Source organism: Theobroma umbraticum, unplaced genomic scaffold, assembly GCF_002168275.2.
Source record: "Theobroma umbraticum cultivar Fairchild unplaced genomic scaffold, ASM216827v3 scaffold_130.0, whole genome shotgun sequence".
NCBI classification, from domain to species: Eukaryota; Viridiplantae; Streptophyta; class Magnoliopsida; order Malvales; family Malvaceae; genus Theobroma; species Theobroma umbraticum.
Genome location: NW_018397264.1, coordinates 1416031 through 1435614, shown reverse-complemented (window position 1 = coordinate 1435614; position 19584 = coordinate 1416031). Strand labels below are relative to the sequence as shown.

General features: G+C 33.1%; 4 protein-coding genes and 1 pseudogene across 5 annotated transcripts; 1 reads left to right on the top strand and 4 right to left on the bottom strand.

The window, feature by feature from the left end:
- Positions 1 to 1248: 1248 nt before the first annotated feature.
- On the bottom strand, positions 1249 to 2069 carry LOC110421355 (uncharacterized). Its single transcript, XM_021434944.1, has 2 exons — positions 1800 to 2069; positions 1249 to 1698 (listed from the first exon to the last, which is right to left on the bottom strand). Exons 1-2 carry the CDS (start codon positions 2067 to 2069, stop codon positions 1249 to 1251), a joined length of 720 nt encoding a protein of 239 aa, XP_021290619.1.
- Positions 2070 to 5122: 3053 nt separating this feature from the next.
- Positions 5123 to 8001, bottom strand: LOC110421689 (Signal recognition particle, SRP9/SRP14 subunit). The gene is made up of 4 exons (XM_021435333.2): positions 7845 to 8001; positions 7452 to 7545; positions 7233 to 7342; positions 5123 to 5483 (listed from the first exon to the last, which is right to left on the bottom strand). Exons 1-4 carry the CDS (start codon positions 7845 to 7847, stop codon positions 5331 to 5333), a joined length of 360 nt encoding a protein of 119 aa, XP_021291008.1. The 5' UTR covers positions 7848 to 8001; the 3' UTR covers positions 5123 to 5330.
- A 417-nt stretch (positions 8002 to 8418) lies between these two features.
- On the bottom strand, positions 8419 to 12906 carry LOC110421920 (uncharacterized). The gene is made up of 8 exons (XM_021435653.2): positions 12818 to 12906; positions 11957 to 12063; positions 11053 to 11096; positions 10861 to 10943; positions 10556 to 10664; positions 9878 to 9891; positions 9465 to 9566; positions 8419 to 8795 (listed from the first exon to the last, which is right to left on the bottom strand). Exons 1-8 carry the CDS (start codon positions 12860 to 12862, stop codon positions 8673 to 8675), a joined length of 627 nt encoding a protein of 208 aa, XP_021291328.1. The 5' UTR covers positions 12863 to 12906; the 3' UTR covers positions 8419 to 8672.
- A 204-nt stretch (positions 12907 to 13110) lies between these two features.
- Positions 13111 to 17121, top strand: LOC149526840 (uncharacterized; annotated as a pseudogene). The gene is made up of 7 exons (XR_016351555.1): positions 13111 to 13212; positions 13308 to 13381; positions 13490 to 13533; positions 13634 to 13733; positions 14286 to 14389; positions 14949 to 14962; positions 16623 to 17121. The product of XR_016351555.1 is annotated as an uncharacterized LOC149526840 (transcript).
- Positions 17122 to 17927: 806 nt separating this feature from the next.
- Positions 17928 to 18557, bottom strand: LOC110421339 (uncharacterized). Its single transcript, XM_021434918.2, has one exon. It carries the CDS (start codon positions 18555 to 18557, stop codon positions 17928 to 17930), a length of 630 nt encoding a protein of 209 aa, XP_021290593.2.
- Positions 18558 to 19584: the final 1027 nt, after the last annotated feature.

Below are 19584 nucleotides of genomic sequence, written 5' to 3'. Positions count from 1 at the left end.
TCTTCAAAATTTATTCTCCGCAACAAGATTGTCTTACAATAATAAAGAAGAAACTGGGGAAGCATATAATCATAAAATCTTTGAAAGAAGAAATAAGGCCATGCAAGGTGGATTCTGGAGATGTTGCTAAGCAGCTGGTTTGGGCAAAAGTCATTGCAATCTTCTCCGTAACATAGCAGTGGTCAGTTGTTATGCACAACCATTTCTGCCCCTCAATATTGCATTTTTCAGTGCAAGGTGATACGTTTAATTTGACTCCCATCTCTTCTTCTGCCGCCCTGCCCAAATTGAACTCCTTGGCAACCATGTCTCTGCTACCTGTTTCATGTAAAAAAAAAAAACACATAAATTTCAAGAGTAAATGAGCAATCAAACAATTAAAAATTCGATGTATGGTTGACGAACATTCATGGAGCACGAGAAGAGAGGTCAACACAAGGACAAGTATAGCCAAACGAGCTGCCATGGTATAGTAAGCTGGGTATCGTGATAGATCATGATACAAAGGTAGATGTTGTGTTTATATATACTTCATGCTCAAGGCTTAAAAATGCTCTTACCATTTGTGTATGTGTTTGATTTTTTCACTTGATTTTCTTAAACTCTTGACTTACCATTTGTGTGTAACAATGTTTTATTTTTGTACTTCCTTGTAAGGAAAGTATATCCAAATCCACCAAACAGAATAATTGTATATGATTTTCTTAGGATTTGATTCCATACTAATATTGTATATGAGATCTTCTTGCCTTTTTTACCTTTTTACCTTTTTTTTTTTCACTTGATTTTCCTAAAATAATAAGTTACCATTTCTGTAAAACAAGGTTCCATTTTTGCACTTACTTAAGAAAGAATCTTCCTCCTTAAAAAAGTACATTTAGGTCTGCAAAGCAGATTGGTTATATATGATTTTCTTAGGATTTTTTTCCATGCTAATATTGTATATGACATCTTCTTGCCCTTTTACCTTCTTACTTAATTTGATTATATTTGATGAAACTTGATACTTTTTCTTTTAAGTGCTTTGATCTGCAGCACTAGGTTCCGTAGCTTCCATGGAGAGACGATTGGGTTAGTCACCCACATGACTGCCATTTTTGAGTTACTTTCGATTATGACCACACACGTTAATGCCAACGAGGATGCAGCAAACAACATCATAGCCTCATGAATGGCCATGACTTCCGCTAGTTTAGATCATCCCAGCTAGTACATTTTGAGAAAACCATCTTAATAGCTCTTTTTTCATCATGTAGAACTCCACCGATTCCCAATTGTCCCGACAACCCGTAGCTGCCCCAGCCTCATCCGTATTGAATTTAAACCATCTCCTAGGTGGGCACTCCCTGAAACATTTGCCTTGGTTTGTACCCTTTTAATATGTGCACATGCTGGTAAAAGAGACCTAACAATCTCCATAATGGAAAGATTATCGTTTGGCCATCTTGACTTAACCCACCAACCCATCATAATTTTAATGAGTTCTTCCAATTCTAACACATCCCAAGGCTTGCCCTCAAACACAATTTCATTTCTAAAGGGCCACAGGGACCAAACTATGGTCAAGAAAGACATCCTCCACACTTTTCTTTTAGCCACCTTCATAGGGCAAGTGTTCCATGCCACAAAGAATGACGTAGCATCACCAAGAATACACCAAGAGATACCCCACTCCGCAAGCCACCAGCTCCACACCCGCTAAGCTTCAGAGCAAGTGAAAAAGAGATGGGTCACAGGTTCTACTCCCCTATTACATAGAAGGCACACAACTGCATCTCTTTGCGTTAGATTCCTTTTACCAGCTCTTTTTTATCTGGTACTTTACCTCTAATAACTTGCCACACACAGACCTCAACTTTTGGTGGAGCAAACCCTGTCCAAACATTCCTCGATAAATCAACGGTGGACTCATTATTGTCTAAAATTGATCTGCAAAAGGAATTTGTAGAATAGCAACCACTTGGAGTATGTTCCCATATCAATTTGTCATTAAAATCACAGTCAAGACGTATGCGTTGGAGGCACTCTTTGAATTGCTCCCAAATATCCACCTCCCAATCAAACACCATTCTCTTAATAACCACATTCCATTGCCATTCATGGTTCACCCATGATCCAAACTCCTTAATTTACTGGTTTTATTCATAGCCAAAGCATAAATATGAGGAAAGCCACTCAAAGTATCGTATCTTGAATCCATTCATCCTCCCAAAAAGTAGATACTAGCTCCATTTCCAACCATCAGAACGGCTCATATAAGTTTAAAGGTTTAAAGCTAAATATTCAAATGAGATTTTTTTTATTGAAATTAAAAAAAGCAAATGAACAAAAAAGAATTTATAAATAAAGATTATAAATTGAAAAAAGAATTGATTTTATATGTAAAAAAAAAATAGTTGTTGGATATCATTGAATACATATTATCCTTAGTTGATTGAGAATAGGAGAAATAGTTGAAAAATTAATAATATTGTGGGTATTGGAAAAGGATAAAAAATTGAAATATATTAGGTAGAAAAATAAGAAAATATGTCATTTTATTAATTATTTTAATTTTTACATATTTTTAATAAAAAATGAAAAAAATAGTTGAGAATTAATAGGGATGTGGAAGTGAGAAAAAAGAGATATTTATTAGACATGAAAGAATGGATAGATAGTTTATTAATTATCTTAATTTTTTATATTTTTAATATAATTAATTATATTATTATTAAAAAATTATAAAAGCTTTCCAAATTTGGGGCTAAAACCTTTCCTTTGGTGGATTTACCCACCAGTTACTGTCAACTATAAAGCAAATACTTACACAAAAAAGAAGATAAACAATCCAAAGAGATTAGTGAACGAATAACATTCCTTTACACAGAAGATGCACTCCTCCCACTCAGGTCATAAGGAACAAGACCAATAGTGTCCCCTTCATTTTTAGCATTAATAACCCTATGCTATAAGCTCTCTCTCTCTCTCCCATCACTGTATCTTTAAATCTATTTATTCAGTAGAACTCTATTTTTCAATTGAAGATATCTCCATATCTATTTATTTAGCAGAGCTCTAATTTTCAAGTAAAGATCAATAAACCAAGTTCCCTACCTTCCTCATAATTGCACACTGTATCCCAATCAACCCAATGAACTCATCTCTTTTCAGTTGAACCACTCCACAAGAATCGTTTCTGGATCCTATCAAGTTCTTCCTTTACTCCACTAGGCATTTCAAATAGGGGCATGTAGAAAACTGATAAGCTTGCTGGAACTACTATAATCAACTTTGCCCTCCCTCCAATTGACAAGAGGTCAAATTTCCAACCTGCCAATATACTCTTAGAGTGATTTCTAGCCCCCAAATGATTTATCCAAATAAGTAGTCGAAAATGCACCAACCAAAAGCCACCTTTCCACTCCTTCCCCTACCCAGATGCCATACAACCTCCTCTTCCAAAAATTGATCTTAATTGGGTATATAAAATTACATTAAGTAATTATAATTATCAACAATTTTCAAAGCAAGATTAACAGTGCTAATGTCAAAAAAAAAAATTATAAAACTATTGACCAATGGATGCAATTATATTATAATCATGCATATTAACACAACTGGAACATGGATGCAATCATACATAAAAGAATAATCAAAGATTGACCCATTGGCTTCGTGCGTAAATGTTTTTAATTTTTTTTAGATAATTCATGCAGATATCAACTGCCTCTACATCTCCAAAATATATTCTCCAAAACAAGAATGGCTTATAATAATAAAAACGATTTATTAAAGATATAATTATTTTGTAAATTGTCTGTAATCATAAAATCACTGAGAGAACAAAGGGAGTAATAAGGCCATGCGAGGCGATTTATGGAGATGCTAAAGCGGAGGTGATGTGGGGCAATTACTCAAGCATTCTTCTTCTGTACCATAGCATCGATTGGCTGTTACGCACTTCCATACAAACTCGATGCTACTGCATCTAGGGGCGCAAGGCGTTACTGTTAATTTGACTCCTTCCATCTCCTCTTCTGCAGCCTTGCCCAAATTGAACTCCTTGGCAATCATGTCTCTGCTACCTGTCTCATGTAAAAAAAAGAAAAAGGCGTATATTTCTTGAGTAAATGAGCAATCAAACAATCAAAGGTCCGATGTATGGCTTACGAACATTCATGAAGAACGAGAAGAGAGATCAACACAAAGACAAGTATAGCCAAACGAGCTGCCATGGTATAGTAAGCTAGATATAGTGATGAATCACCATACAAAAGAAGATCTTGTGTTTATATATACTTCATGTTCAAGACTTAAAAAATGCTTTTACGGGGTGCCTGTGTGTTTGATTTTTCCACTTGAGTTTCTTAGAATCATGATTTACCATTTGTGTGTAATAATGTTCCATCTTTGTACTGTCCTATTAGAAAAGTATAATCAGATGCATTAAAGAGATGATTATGTATTCCATTTTTGTACTTTCCTATTAAAGAGATGGTTATGGATGATATTGTTAGAATTTTTTTCCTTACTAATATTGTACATGAGAACTCTTGCCCCTTTTACTTTCTTATTTAATTTGATTATATTTGAAGAAATAAGATTAAAGGGGAATATTTCACCTGCAACTTTTTTACTACAATCCTATAATTATCTAATCATAACAAAAATTCTGTTAAACTCTAATATTTATAAATAAAATCCATATAATATTTTGATCAAATTTATATAATTTAAGAATGTTATTGCTTAATTGTAATAAAATAATTATAAATGATATGCTCCCATTAAAAAAAAAGTAAGAACAAAATCTTTTCTACTCCATCAAACTCCAAAATACAAGACCAAATTATTAGCCCAAAAATAATTTGATTTTATGAGAACATGTCATGAAGTCATTTAAAATCATTAAGATATTGGCATTGTAAACAAAATGCTTGGACTTTGGAATAAAATGGAGAAATAAAAAGAATAAACAAAAAAAAATAAAATAAAACCAAAAATGGAGGATGTCCAATACGTTTCATATTTGAGTTAATGTGGCAGCTGATGTAGAGACAATGGAACATCCTACAGCCGACCTCTGATATTTTATCAAAATTGAAACTACATCAGATGCAACAGGCAAGACAATAAAATCTCTGGCAAATCCTTTCATATAAATATCAGCCTGATCAGAAAATTCATACCTAAGGGGCATCAAAACAAAAGCCCTTGTCTTCAATCACTGTAATTGCTTCACATTAAATAATTTTTTAAATTCTCAAGAGAAAAAAGAACCTAGCATTTTCCAGCTAGAAGGCAATGGAAAGTGGATGAGTTTGTACAGAACCACTGGTAAAAATCCTTCACACCCTTTTCGGCTTCTTTGAACCACTTTCTTTCTTATCCTCTGCACCCTTTTTCCTGTCCTTCCTCTCCCTCTTCTTCAAAGCAGTCATACGGGCCTTAAGAATGGTGGCATAAGAAGCTTGAAAGCGCTGGTGATCCTTCGCTCCAACCTTCCCAACAGAAAGGCATTAATTTAAGGTCAGTATGGCTAAACAAGGATAGATTGACTTCCACAAGAACAAATAGACTACTTTTGCTCCATACTAGACAACAAATTGCTCTTTCCAAGTAAAAACCTCCATGTTAATGCTATTAAGGAATCACTTTCGTCTGTGTTTTTGTATTCTTTATTTTTTAAAATTTTCACATATACAAATCTTTCTATACATCACAAAATAACATTTCATGCCAAATTTTAAGTTTCTAGGCAAAAAAGAAAAGAAAACTATACAATTAAGGGTCCATCTACTATAATGGTCTGTCATTCTTTGGTGGGATGATGAAAACTTCTAAGCCACAGATTTCTAATGTTTCAAGTTGGTTACTTCCTCGGCAGTTACAACCTAAGGCAGCTAAGGAATTGGAATGCAACTTAGTTGCCTCCGGAAGGCTCACATTTTTATTTGACTAATCACATTCTGTTAACTTCAAGTTTTGGGCATATAAAATTACATTAAGCAATTATAATTATCAACAATTTTCAAAGCAAGATTAACAGTACTAATGTCAAAAGAAAATTTATAAAACTATTGTAAGGCTAATTCTACTTATATTTATTTAAATAAGTGGTATAGATGCGGGTGTTCTCACGGATAAAAAAAATACAAAAGAAAGTCAATTGATAAATTTATCACTGCAGCAAAGAAAATAACTTTTTACTAGTAGCATATTATTTTATAAATAGAAGATCAATTTTGAAGATATCCTATCTTAACTATTATTTAAAAATAAGTAAAAAAATAATTAAAATAGCTATAATTCATCTTAGGGGCCAAAATTTAGGTTTTCGTGGTTGGCGCGTGGGAGGAATATTTGCTTTGCTTTCAGTTACATACCTGGCTTAGGTCCTAACTGGCTAGGGGAGTTGGCTGGTTGAAGCTAATTGTTTATGTGGCTTAGATGTACCCATCATCCCATCAATAAATGGCCAACCACCATGAAACAATTTTCCGACGATTAATGAAGCTATTAAATGGAAGAAATTAGGCATGAAGTTAGGCCCCTGCTGATGGATGGGATAAAAGCATATCTTTGCATTTAGCTAGTGTAAGCCAAAAATCTTTCATCATATTGCATTGATGCATGAGATTAAAACCCTCTGAAACTCCAAAACCTCATGCCCAACATCCTTTCAACACAGAAAATGAGTATCAGTTATTAAGATAAAAAGCTTTGGAGCCTACCTGATTTTGCCCTACGTAGGGGCATATAAAAAGGAGTCAGTTTTTCCAATTTAGACTTCTAGTAAGATCACATTTCTTATAAATTGCACATAAATTCAACTCGATGCTTTTTTGTTACAAGCTAGCTGGTAAAAAGCTACTTTTGAGTTTGCCTATACAGCTTTTCCCTCTAAGGTTCAAGTTCTTCCCTTCCTAAAATGATAAAAAGATATGGTTTTCGGCATAATCATATCCAAGCAATCAAGGGTGCTATATAATTCATCATACCAGAATTACACAGCTCCAGCCAGAGTTTCCAATGGACCATTGCTACTCTTCCATGGAAATCACATTAGGTTTATGCTACATATAACAACAAGTGACTAATATTTAAGAGCAGTTCTACATACTCAACCAATGTATCCATCCCACCAGGCAAATGTTTTATTAAAAACATTTGATCCATAGCAAAAACTATTGTACTAATTATGAGAACAAATAAGAAATAGCGAATCATATAAGGAAAATAGGGAATACCGAAGTGGAAATTGTCTTTTTGCCATCAGTTGCACGAACAAGGCATCGATATTCAATGGGTTGTCCAGCAGTCTTCATTTTGTTCTTTTGCACCTTAGACTTCAAGGATGCTATCAAACAGGAAAATTAAAAGCATTAATGAAAATCCTATATACAACACCTCCCAACAAAACAATAAAAAGGAAACGAAAGAAGTTGGCGAAATAGCGAAATGCTTACATCGTTTAAGAGTAACCCAAACAGAGCCTGTCTCAGAGTTGCGCTCAAACATGCTTGTAAGTTCATTAAGAAACGGGTCTGGTTGAAGAAGAACCTTAAAGCAAAACGAAAATCAAATATGAAAATCGGCACAAAAAAATAATCATATTAATAAGATCAAATGCCCCAGAGAAAGAAACGAACATCAACAACAAATCCAATTATAATAAATGAAAACCCAAAACATAATATATATATATATATAAAGAAAAAATCAATCAAAATTCCAACGTAAAGCCCAAGAGCTTTTTCTTAAGTTTTTTGTAATTCCTTATTATTTGAATTGAATTTTGGAGAAAAAGAGAAAGAATAAATAACAGAAAGAATTGAAAAAAAAGGGGGATCACGAGTTACCATTTGATTGAGATCCAGATGCCAAAAGAGAGAAAACCTAAAATGGCAGCGGTGGGTGGGTAAAGAGAACCCGCTAACGGCAGCGAGAGAAGAATTGACTACACTCTACACCTCCTTTTTCAATCCAAAGCTCAATACGTACCCCTTACCTATGGTGATATTTCCCTCTTTTTTCTTTTTTTTTTTCAGATGTTTTTCTGGGCTGGTTCAAAGTTAAATTGGGCTGAAAGCAAACAACACTTATTTGGACTGATTTGCTATCGAGGCTGGCCCAATTTTTGTTTTCTTTTTTCGCTGGAGTTGTATATTTATTTTTTCTTTTTTTTATTTGTCTCCTAATTTTTTTTTTAAATATTGTATGTGTTTATTTATTTATTTATTTATTATCATGATTTTGTGCATGTAAGAAATAGTGCTCTGGCTATCATCTCCTAAAAGGATTAATGGTACTCTTGCTTCTTGACAGACAGGGGATGAAGGATGAGAGAACCTCAAAATCCTTTTTGCCCTTTTTCTTCTTTCAGCCTCTACAATCAAATATGTTTGGATTTGGGTGTCTATTGATTTTTGTTGATCTGTTCTTGAAATCATCTTGCTTTTTGACCTTTTAAACCCAGCCCTATGAATTTTTTTATATTGAATGTACAACCAGCACTTTCCCACCATTTTTTTTTTTTGCTAATTCATTTATATGAAAGTATCAAAATAATAAACCTGATAAATCCAGCATTCTTAGGTTTAAATATAAAGAAAATAGGTCTGACTTCAAAATTCAACCAAATGTTCACACATTAGGAACATAATTTGTCAAAGTGGTGTAGATATTGCTCAATTTGGTTCTTGAAGCTTAATGACTGCATCAAACCTAAACGTTTCATCTGGTTCAAACATCTCTTCAAGATCTTCAAAACTTTGCTCAACTCTCAAATCTTTACCAACTGCCAGGCTTTCCTGCAACAAATTAATGAACATAAAATTCAGGCAAAAAACTACAGTCCAAGAGGCAGCCATTAGAAGAGGATCTCATGATTCATTGTGAACATGCAAAAATTACTGTTAATGCTTAAAAAGAAAAGAAAACCTGTGAAGAGCTACTCTCCGTTGACGATGAATTAGATAGTGGCAAATATGCTTTTATAATTCCAGTATCCCATTTTAGTGACATAGATAGATACCTCATAGTCTGGATGTTTGCAGCTGCATTCACTAAGGTGACCACTACAAGACTGATAAAGTCTTTGTTGAAAACTTGTTAATTCATTTTATTCTCATTATCTGATATTCTGAGATGTGGCATGGTCAATTTGGATTGCTCAATGAGATGAAAAGTGCAGCTGTAATTTGCAGAGTCTCAAATCTTCATTTTGCTAAAACAAAAGCGGTTTTCATGGAAAAGACTGAAATTTATCAAATTCAACAATTTGATTGAAAATCCAATTTATGTCCATAATTTTCCAATTGTACCTTGAACATTATGGTCTGTTTCCTAATTCTCTGATGTCTTGATTTAAGTTAACATCAAAACACAAATTCAAATACATTCATAAGGGCTTAATGACTTTTCTATGTGTCTTACACATAAGAGCAATAATTGAGTAAATCTACTCTAACAGTGCTTACCTTTTCAACATATTCAGCTACAGTAGAGTTAATTACTTTTGTGATTACTTGCTTGTAAACTTTTGAAGCTCCAAGGACTTCTAACAAAATGTCCCTTGGTATCTGCCAGACACATTTAAAAAAAATGTAATTGCTATGGCCTCCAAAATTGACAGTGAAAGAAATTATGCACAAGCAGAGAGAGAGAGAGAAAGAGAGAGAGAGAGAGAGAGTTTATGTCTTTATATAGTTACAGAGTTACACAAATATCATCCACGTACATGCTATGAAGAGTGTAAATGTTTCATGAAATGCTAGCATTTTAAAATGCATTATCACATGATTAACAGTGATTGAATGAAGTAATTTAAGGCAGTAGCTGAGCAAAAAAAAAAAAGTTTGAAGGCAGTAAGGTGTTACATTTTAGAACTTACATTTGGTGTTTTTCCTGCCAGGCCCGAAGTTTGTTGTGAGACAAATCAACCAAAGGAGTGGTCATAGGAAAAGTCAGCAATTTATTAAAAAGATGAAAATGAATAAGAAAACTACTACTACTACAATATGCAATGTCAAGCAAATAAGGCAACTCTAATTGCAATGAAAGGCCTTGATTCTAAGTTCCAGATCAATAAGTATATATTTATTTGCATTTCCTTGAGATTTGATTTTCAATGGTGAAATCTCACATTCGCAAACCATTTTCAATCTCATAAGAATAATACCTTATACTGATTTGGGGCTTTTGACTAGTGTATCACTAACTTATAGATGCAATGTTCTAACTGCAGCAAAACAAATAAAAAGTATACAAGACAACTACAACCCGATGGAAGAACAATGCTTTAGGAAGAACATCAAGTGACAAGATCAACAATATCATTGGATTAATGATAGCCAACTATTGTCTTCGCTAATGGGAGAACAATGATAACGTCAGTACAGAAGAGCATAAGGAACAAAGACACATTAGACAAGTTCCTAACAGCAATTGCCATATATGTAAGATACAAGGTGCTCTTCCATGCTAACCAGATGCAATCTAGTGAATTTTCAACAAAAGAAACTTGAGTAACATGAAGACACATTTAGAAAACTTAGAAATAAAACAGCACCTCCTTTTACTCTTCGAAATCCTGGGATTGGCTGCGCTGCAGCAACCATTTTGTCAAATACATCATCAAAAATTGCTCGAGTTTTGGCTCCTGATACCTCCACACTTATCTGGTTCAAGAAAGTTAGGCAATAGCTTTGGTTAATACTCATAGCCATACCAACTGCCTTTTGATGTCAGCATAAAAAGTTCTCTAATATCCAACAAAAGCAGAAGGCATTTCTTTGTTTGATTACTCTGTTTTACTTTCAACTTGAAACTTCATTTTCTATTACATATTACCCCAACATATAAAATATTTCGTACCTTTAGCTCTCTGTTCTCATCAGTACTGGCAGTAGTAACAGTGAAGTCTTCAAACTGAGAAGAAACTCCAACATCTTCCACATCTAATCAAGTTGAATAAATATAAAAAAAAAATCTAAATTAGCATGAGGAAATACATAAAAAAAAAAAAAAGGTAGTACGGCTAGAAAGAGAATTTATCAGCTTCAGTACCTGATGATACAGCATGAACAGTAAGAAGACATACATGTCTTTCCCTGAAAAGAAAAGGAATATTGAATTTCAGAAAAGGATAATGCCAACTTTTAGAAGATACTCATTCAATTTGGAGTTTAACACAAGAATTCAAACAGAACACTAATGAACTCAACCACAACGTAAACAATGTTGAAAACAAAGCCCTGTCAACGTCAGCCAGGAATTTAATTAAACCAACAAAGTGCTTATTGAATTGAAACCTAAAAGGGTTTTAATGATTGAGAGTGAGTGAGTCCACTTTGTCTTTCACCTTATACCTTTTCGAACATAGGAAAATTTAAGAAATTTGTAAAACAGAAAAGGGCAAAAACAGATTTCTTCTTTCAAAAGAGTAGATGTCAAATATACAACTATGGATTAAAACTTTTTATGGCTATATCCACTAATTGCTAATAACAAAAAAGAATTATGAACTCTCCAATATAGGCAATGAAAGTTCAAATGCTGTAAAGCAAGCTTTATATAGATATGTGATAATTGCAGCATTGAGCATACCATTAACACTAGAGTCACAAAATCCACATATGATGTTTGCTTTGGACATGACTAATCAAATTATAAACAGTCAAAATAAGCTATTTTCCCAAAACAATGTGAAAAGCTAGATATTCTTTTTGCTCAGAGAATGTCCAGATATTGATAATCTTAGGTGCTATATTTTACAAAGTCTCTAAGAATTTTAAATACAAGACATAAATACATATTTTTCCCTAACCCAAGTTATCAATTTGGGAGCAGTTTTTTGAGTATCATCGCAACTAAAACAAGGTGAAGGAAGACATTTTTCTGGAGGAAATAGATTTCGGATAACAAGCTTAATTTTTAAATTAGGTTAAACTTAGCAGTGAAATGCAAGTACCTTCCCTGATATTTTAGAGCCCTGTATCCTTTTTGAGGAGGAAAACATGCTCTGTTGCAAGAAAGATTAGAACTAAAGACATCCTCTACTTGTTTATAGCTAATAATCTGCACAAACCAAAGAAAAAAGGTGATTCCTTAAGTTGTTATGTGATCATGCTAAGGTCTACTAATGTAAAGAATGGAAAAGGATTCAGGCCAACCCATCCGATCAATATTTTGCATATAAGAGATTTACACGAGAGTCGAATTCCACTACTGCATTAATGGCAATTGATGCAAATGCGTGTCTGAATAATTCTGGGAGACTTTGCCTTAAACCCAAAATTCTCTTGCTTCTTCACAGAAGGCAAATGACACAGAACCGAGGGATGAAAACAGAGCTAAAGTTCTAATAAGGTCTCTCCTTAAAACTAGAGACCCACAAAGAAGTGATTATCAATAGCAGCAATACGAGTTAGCTCCCTTTCTTTAACAAACTGAAAGCTTAACCAAAAATCAAAAGATTTCTTAGCTGTTGCATGCCAATTGTATGTAAAAATGCTTAACCAAAAAGTCATTTTGCCAGTTGTATTATCAAAAGGAAAATTACCCTCTAACCAGCTTAAACGCAGACAAAACAAAGTACTGCCTAGAGAGGAACTAAAAGAAATAAAGTCCGCTAACTCCATTAACTAACTAAAATTTTAATGAGTTCTCTCTGCAGCTACTTAAACAAGAAGAAAGAAGACCATTATTTTTCCATAAGAAAGTTAGTTCACAAAAGAAACTACAAATGGATAATTTGAAGTAATGGATTAAACATGGAAATGAAATGCATAAAATCAAGAGAAGAATATAGGGAAAAGAGAGTTTACTTAACCTTGGGGTTTAAACTCAACGAAAGGGTCTTTACGGCTATTTCCATTATCCTCTCCTTCTGTTTTGCTTTACTAGTGGCAGGAGGATTGTTGCATTAAAACAAGCAAGGTGCATTTGTCTACTATTTATTGACTGCTCATAGCCTAAACGGTGCGCTTTTCCTTCCCGCCAGCGCCAGGTTCCTTGTACCCTATACGACAGCGTTTCGTACAAAGCGTGATCCATTTTATCTCCTGCTCCATGTCCCTGTTCTCTTGAAAGTAATTTATTTATTTATTTATATATATAATTGAAAAAAGAAACCATTTCCGGTGAACAGAAGAAAGAAAAAAGAAAATGGCGTCGACGAGCTTGACGACAATTTCTTCAAATTTCCAGCATTTCCGTAGTCCTAGAGTAAGAGAGGAAAAAGAAACGTAATCTCACTCTACTTAATGAAATTTTATTTAACTTCTTAGTTAAGTTTTGACTGTTTTATTTAATGGAAGCAGGTCTCTTTTAGTAGCTGCTGCTGCTTTAACCGAAGCTTGAAGTTTCAGGACAACCGGAAAATTCTGAGTCATAGGTTAGTCCCATGTTTTTCTTTCTTTTTTTTTTCATTTTGTTAATCTTATTTAGAAGAATTTTTTTGGCTTTTATGTTGTTAAATTATTGAATTTAATCTTGTAATTAGAGTTGTTGCCTACGTGAGGAAGCCGATATCTGCATTTGCTACAGGTGGATTTGAACTCTTTTTTTTTTTTTCCAATGTTTCAAATTCTATAAATGTCAATTTGTTAATTGAATAAATTGGTGATGGTGGTGATCATGTTATTAGGTTTGGAGGCATCGATTTCCGATGCAGATGACAATGTAATAGCCTTGAAGGATGCTAAGATTGTTGTCAAGTCTAGAGACGAAAATAAGATACAGGTGATGCCCTAAACGTTAAAATTTTTGTTATCAAAATGATATTTTCTATGTCAACGTGACTAATGCTGGTTCAAAACTGCATGAATGGCTCCATTTAAAATAAGAAAATTCAAACACTTGTCTATGAAGTTGCAACTATTTAGAATTGTTGAACATAGTTTTCCCTATTAGTTAGTGAGTTCTGATTCAGCTTTTCCTGACCATGTTCTTCTTGACTAGTCCCCTCCCAAGTGACTTGTTGGCTACAGTTTTGCAGTATGGTTGAAAAGTGTGTATATGAGTTCATTTGAATTTTGAAATGCAAATCTTTTTAATTAAGCACATCTGTGCTCATTGGAAATCGAAGCAGTATCATCTGCGCGCTCATGCTATTTGTAGCAAAATGTTCTTCAGAATGTGGTAATATTAATTGCTGGAACATGCTCAGAAAACTTTTAAAATCCATTTTCTTTTTTAAATGATTGACAGCAATGATCTGAATTTGTTGATTTTGCTGGTTCATCTGCAAATATCTAGTGTTTGTGAGGCAACTCTCATGATGTTTTACTTCCAGATAGAGTGGATGTGAGTGGGATTGAGACACAAAAGGTATTTGATAAGGTTTTGTCAGATTTGGCAGGACAAGCGTCACCAATTCGTGGATTTCGTAGACAAAAGGGAGGTAATTCATTGATGCAATCATACATTAAATTCTTATTCATTGTAATTCAGTTGAAGTTTTGATTGAATTAGCCTAGAATAATAAAGAAACGGTAATATTGTTTATTTGTAACTTCTTGATGGACTTAGAACTTATGACTACTGTGAGCTAGAGTTTAATGATGACTTTTAGTAATTCCTGACATTACAAATTGGTGACTTAATTTATATATGGGAGTGCCTTAATTTTTTTCCCTTTGAGCCTCAGGTGATAAAATAGCACTAGTGCCTTTGTGACTTTCACAAATCTGCATCTATATTTTTTTAAATTATGCGCCATTTAATGGTTTAAGGATGACAGTAAAGGGCTTAATATTTTGATAGGATCATCAAGTTAATTGTCATGGCTAGATTTTGAATTATATGTTGCTGCTAATGCTTGTTTAGTTGCAGGATATTAATTTCCTATTATGATGGTACCTACCATTTCCCATTTGTTCACAAATTTGCTGATTTATGTGATTTCAAAAGCCAACCTTTAATTCTGACTTCATTATATGTTCTATCTGGGGCTATTGCAGGGAAAACAGCAAAGGTGAGTGACTTCTAATTTTAAAGTTTTCCAGATTTGTCATTTGACCTTGCTGTTGCTCATCATGTTCAGTCAGTAAGTTAGTTTTGTATCTCCAATGTTTGTTTCCTTCAATCATCTATTTGTGCTTGGCATGACATGTTGCTTGATACAAAATGGAATTAGTTCTGCCAAACCTTCTAATAATTTAGTTCATATAATAGAGGATGTTAAGATATTTTGTAGCCATTGAATGTTATAGTTTGTAGACTTTTTTCTTTCTTTATTTTTTCATATTTTTTTTCTAAATGGAGTTTGGAGAAGGAATTTAAATTTGAGATCCCCGTTGCAGGAAAGGGATGTCATTGCCATTGAGGGACTCACAACGCCAATTTTAGGTAAACTAAAGGTATAATTTAGCTAATCTTTTTATATTGGAAATTCTAATGAGATTTTAATTTTACTCTTTATATTTAGCTGTTAGAATTTTAAACAAATCCCCTTTTTTTCTTTCAGAAAGAGAAGAATGGGGAGTGAGAATGTAATGGCATTTATTTTTCTAATGTGCTCTCGTTATCTGAAGAAAGAAAGAGACATATTTAAGGAAAGTAAGGCGGATACATGGTATTTAAGATGTTAAAGAAAGACCAAGTTGTTGAAAGACTAAACTTGGATTCTAATGTATAAGTAGTAGAAACGTTGAGAAAAGCAGTTTCAGAAGCACAAATGAAAAAATTTGAATATAAACTCTATCCTAATTCATAAATCAAAGAAATGATTGATATATTGTTCTTTTTCATGATTCCTTAGTATCTTTTAGATTTATTCATTCTTTAGATCATTTGGGTATCGGTCTAGATAATTTCAAGTCTAAGTCATTTTGATATCTGATCATATTAGGTCGGATAACTTGAGTGTCAGTCATTTTGGATTTAAGTCATTTGGGCCTTCATATTACTATGTTTGGGTCAATTTAGGTTTAGTGATCACTTCAGGCTTTGAGTTACTTGGACTAGGGTTGTTGACTTTGTAAGTCAAATTTGGTTGCATTTTGGACAAACACTCAAGTTTGGTCAGCTTTTGTTTGTTCTATTATTGTTTCAAATTTTTTGTACTTTATTATTATTTTAAGAACTTTATGACTTATGAAACATTAATGCTTAATCTTGGAACAAAGGATTGAGAGATTGAATTTGGATTTAGTTTGCCATGCACATTGTGACAATAAAGATGGCCGATGGTGGTGGAAAATTAAGTAAAAGTTAATATGTCTATATATTTGAGATGTTATTGGAAAATAAATTTTTAAATTTATACCTAATAGACAGCTAGCAAATTCATATATTTGTGTGAAAGAATAAAGTATTTATGAGTTAAAACGATAATCAAAATGTATTTGGTGAGTAATATATTAAAAAAAAATGTACCATAGAAGATGAGAATGAAAAATTGCATTATAGACCCAATTTTTGAGGGTTGTTGAAAAATTGCAGATTAGTTCTCACTATCTAGAGAACCTTGCTGTAATGGAAATTTTTAAATTTAAGCAGTGAATTTTGATAACAAAAAGTTATGCAAGAGAACTGTTGTTATATCAACTTATGAACCTTTTGCACAGAACTTTACCCTTGTTATGTTTGCGTCTACATTGTTGAATAGCAAGACTCATTGAATAAATTGGCAGGTCCCAAAGAGTTTCCTATAACAAATTCTTGGTGAAGACTGTGTCTCCAAGTTTGTCATACAAGAAATAGTTACTTCCAGTATGGCTGATTATGTAAAGAAGGCAAGCTATGGCGAGCAACCAGTCTTTACCTTCAGCTTTGACCCTAAAGCTCAAATTAAGTCTTTGTTTCTTTTTCTGAAACTGGAAAATCGGAATGTGAAAGAGAACAAGGTTAGCACAAGCCAAACAATGGAGGAGGTCAAAATTTCATTTACTCCTGGAAACAATTTTGGATTTAATGCAGTCCTGGAGATAGAAGAATCTGAAAACTATGTTGGAAATTGAACTTGAATTCATGAATGTTGGCAATTCATGAACCAAGATAAACATGAACCTAGTCATACATAAATCAAGTAATTCTTGTAACTAGTTAAATAGTAGATAACCTTTGCTGTTTTCAGGAGTCATTGAGTTAAATGTTTTCTGTCTAAATTCATCATTTGAATTAGTATAAATAGCTAGCTCAAATCCCATTTTAAGCAACTTTTGTACTACAATTTTGGACTTGACTGCTCTATTCACCATCGAAAACCTTTGTTAAGCTGAAAACCTATGTTTCAGGAGTTAGACTACATCGTGCAGGTGCATCATAAAGTTTCAAAAAGAGTTTTGTAAGTGAAAAGTAGGGCGTAAGATATTGGGACTCAGCTTATATGGAAGATGAACAAAGCATGAGAGTAAGCCAATAATAGATACTCAATATGTGGAGAAGGATCATGATTTCCGTCTTCAAAACGGAGTAGGTTGATATTAGACTATGAATTTGATGGTGACTTTGGGTCAATTATTTGCAATTTTGTCTAAGCCTTCCACGATGCAATATATATTCTAGGCTCAGCGTGAAGGACAAGTAGTTGCAAGCACTTCCATGTTACAGAGCTTCCATAGAGGCATCCCATACTCTGGCAGAGAATTGAAGTGTAAATATATATAGCATGCATAAATAAGGGAAAGTTACACAAATCTAAACAACATTTTCTATTCGAAATTCTTACTTTGCAAGAATTTCTTCTCCACATATTATTTCTTATTACTATTCTTAATTTATATATATAAATTTGTACTTTTAATGTTTAAAATTATTGAAATAGAAAGGAATTATAGAAAAGGCAGATGTGTATGTATTACAGAAATATTATGAGTTTTGATTTTCAATCCTTCATTGAGACAGATATATTTTGAGTTTCAAAATAAAGCAATTTATGCTTTTATTGAGGTTCAACACTGGAGCGCAGAATAAGCAAAACAGAAAGAGAATACGAGTCACTTAGTTGCAAGAAGAGTGGGGCGATAAGTGGATAGAAGCACGTCGATGAGGAGAGACTGTGACCATATAAAGAAGATAATTGGCAGAGCAGCCAATATAGTCACCGGAATGATGGTCGACTTCCTAAGCATCACCTTAGGACCAGGGACTGCATCTATGAGCATAATCAAGGCTGAGCTGGAGGCTACCAGCATGGTTGCTATGGAAAAAATTAAGGTGATAAGACCCAAAAGTAACCTCTTGGGCAAGGCCTTGAGAAAATCTTCTTCTGCGTAGCGTGAAGTGAGGATTCTCACGAATAGCAACAAAGAAGTAGAAGAAGAAAAGAGTGCAGCTGCATCCGCTATGACAAACACTTTGAAGAGTGTTTCGTGCCTAAAGTTTGGTATCCCCTTCTCGCTGTTTCCTGGCACGGCGATTATTGCTGCAAATACCATAGCAATGATCAGTGCATCCACAACCATACATGATGTAGCCGTGTCTCTCATCCATTTCTCCCCTTCCTTCACCAACGCCGTATGGTCGTCATCAAACACTTCTCTTGGAGTTTTTTTGTGTTCGTTTCGTTCTTCCAACAGTAATGGATGGACAAACTTTTCCACTGCCTGTGGGATAACAAGTCTCATGCAAGAAATTGGAACCTTTTCGTGGCAAAACAACTATTCCACCATGACAATGAAACAAAAAATATTTTGTTCAATTATTATGAAAAATGTTAAAGTATATGACAATTAATTCAACTGTTTCACTGTTCATAGTCTCAGCACCCTAATAACTTCAACAATGATGACGAAAATATTTTTCAAATAATGATCCAAACAATATAAAATGTTTTTAATAATTTATCTAAATAATAGAAAACATTAAATTTTCTTGTAAAATTTTCCCATAAAAAATTTTCTCAAATTATATTTTAGTTACCAAACGTACCTTTAGTAATTTTAGAAGTCCATCATCTGAAGCAAACCTTTGTGGTTGCATTTATTTAGAGGAATTTCTTTTTTAAATTTCACATATACACTAAAGATTTTATACAACAATTGTAGGTATAAATTCTATATTAAATTATTTCATTATAATTCATATAATATAGTTGATATTTCGTACAACACTTATTTTTTATTTTGTTTCTATAGATTTTTTTTTTCATTTTATGATCATAAATCATTTGATGTATTGTTTTTTAACTTAGAAAAAAGTTTAAATTTGTAAAATCAAGTGAAATTAATAAAAATATTAACCTTATTAGAACCTTGAAAACAAAGCCTCTTTTTATTTTTGATGCATGAAAAATAATAATAATAAAAATAATTCAAATTTTTTAATTCAGGAAAAAAAATAAACAAAGAAGGCATAATGCTTTTAAAAGATATCTAAATCATTTAAATAATTTAAATAAATCACTCCAACTTAATTTTGATCTTGACTAGGATTTACCAAAAAGTAATTTCCTTTTTTTTTTCTGTAAAAGTTTTGTAACTTTGATCCTGATTTGGATTCAAATGTTAGCTATATAATCCACTCCATGTCTACTAAAACGCCATTCTATTTTTTTTTCTTCTATCTTACATTGCTGCATAGAAGTTTAAGATACCAATGACAAATATTATTACCTTAATACCTGTTCCATGCTTTCAACTCATTCCCGTTTTT

Coding starts and splice junctions, on each gene's coding strand:
- LOC110421355 (XM_021434944.1), bottom strand. CDS start 2,069: ATGGTGTTTGATTGGGAGGTGGATATTTGGGAGCAATTCAAAGAGTGC. Junction 1,699..1,799: donor TACCAGATAAAAAAGAGCTG/GTAAAAGGAATC, acceptor TCTGAAGCTTAG/CGGGTGTGGAGCTGGTGGCT.
- LOC110421689 (XM_021435333.2), bottom strand. Junction 7,343..7,451: donor TTGGGTTACTCTTAAACGAT/GTAAGCATTTCG, acceptor CCTGTTTGATAG/CATCCTTGAAGTCTAAGGTG. Junction 5,484..7,232: donor AAAAGACAATTTCCACTTCG/GTATTCCCTATT, acceptor TCTGTTGGGAAG/GTTGGAGCGAAGGATCACCA.
- LOC110421920 (XM_021435653.2), bottom strand. CDS start 12,862: ATGGAAATAGCCGTAAAGACCCTTTCGTTGAGTTTAAACCCCAAG. Junction 11,097..11,956: donor GCTCTAAAATATCAGGGAAG/GTACTTGCATTT, acceptor TTTTCTTTTCAG/GGAAAGACATGTATGTCTTC. Junction 10,944..11,052: donor TGTTCATGCTGTATCATCAG/GTACTGAAGCTG, acceptor CAACTTGATTAG/ATGTGGAAGATGTTGGAGTT.
- LOC110421339 (XM_021434918.2), bottom strand. CDS start 18,557: ATGAGACTTGTTATCCCACAGGCAGTGGAAAAGTTTGTCCATCCATTA.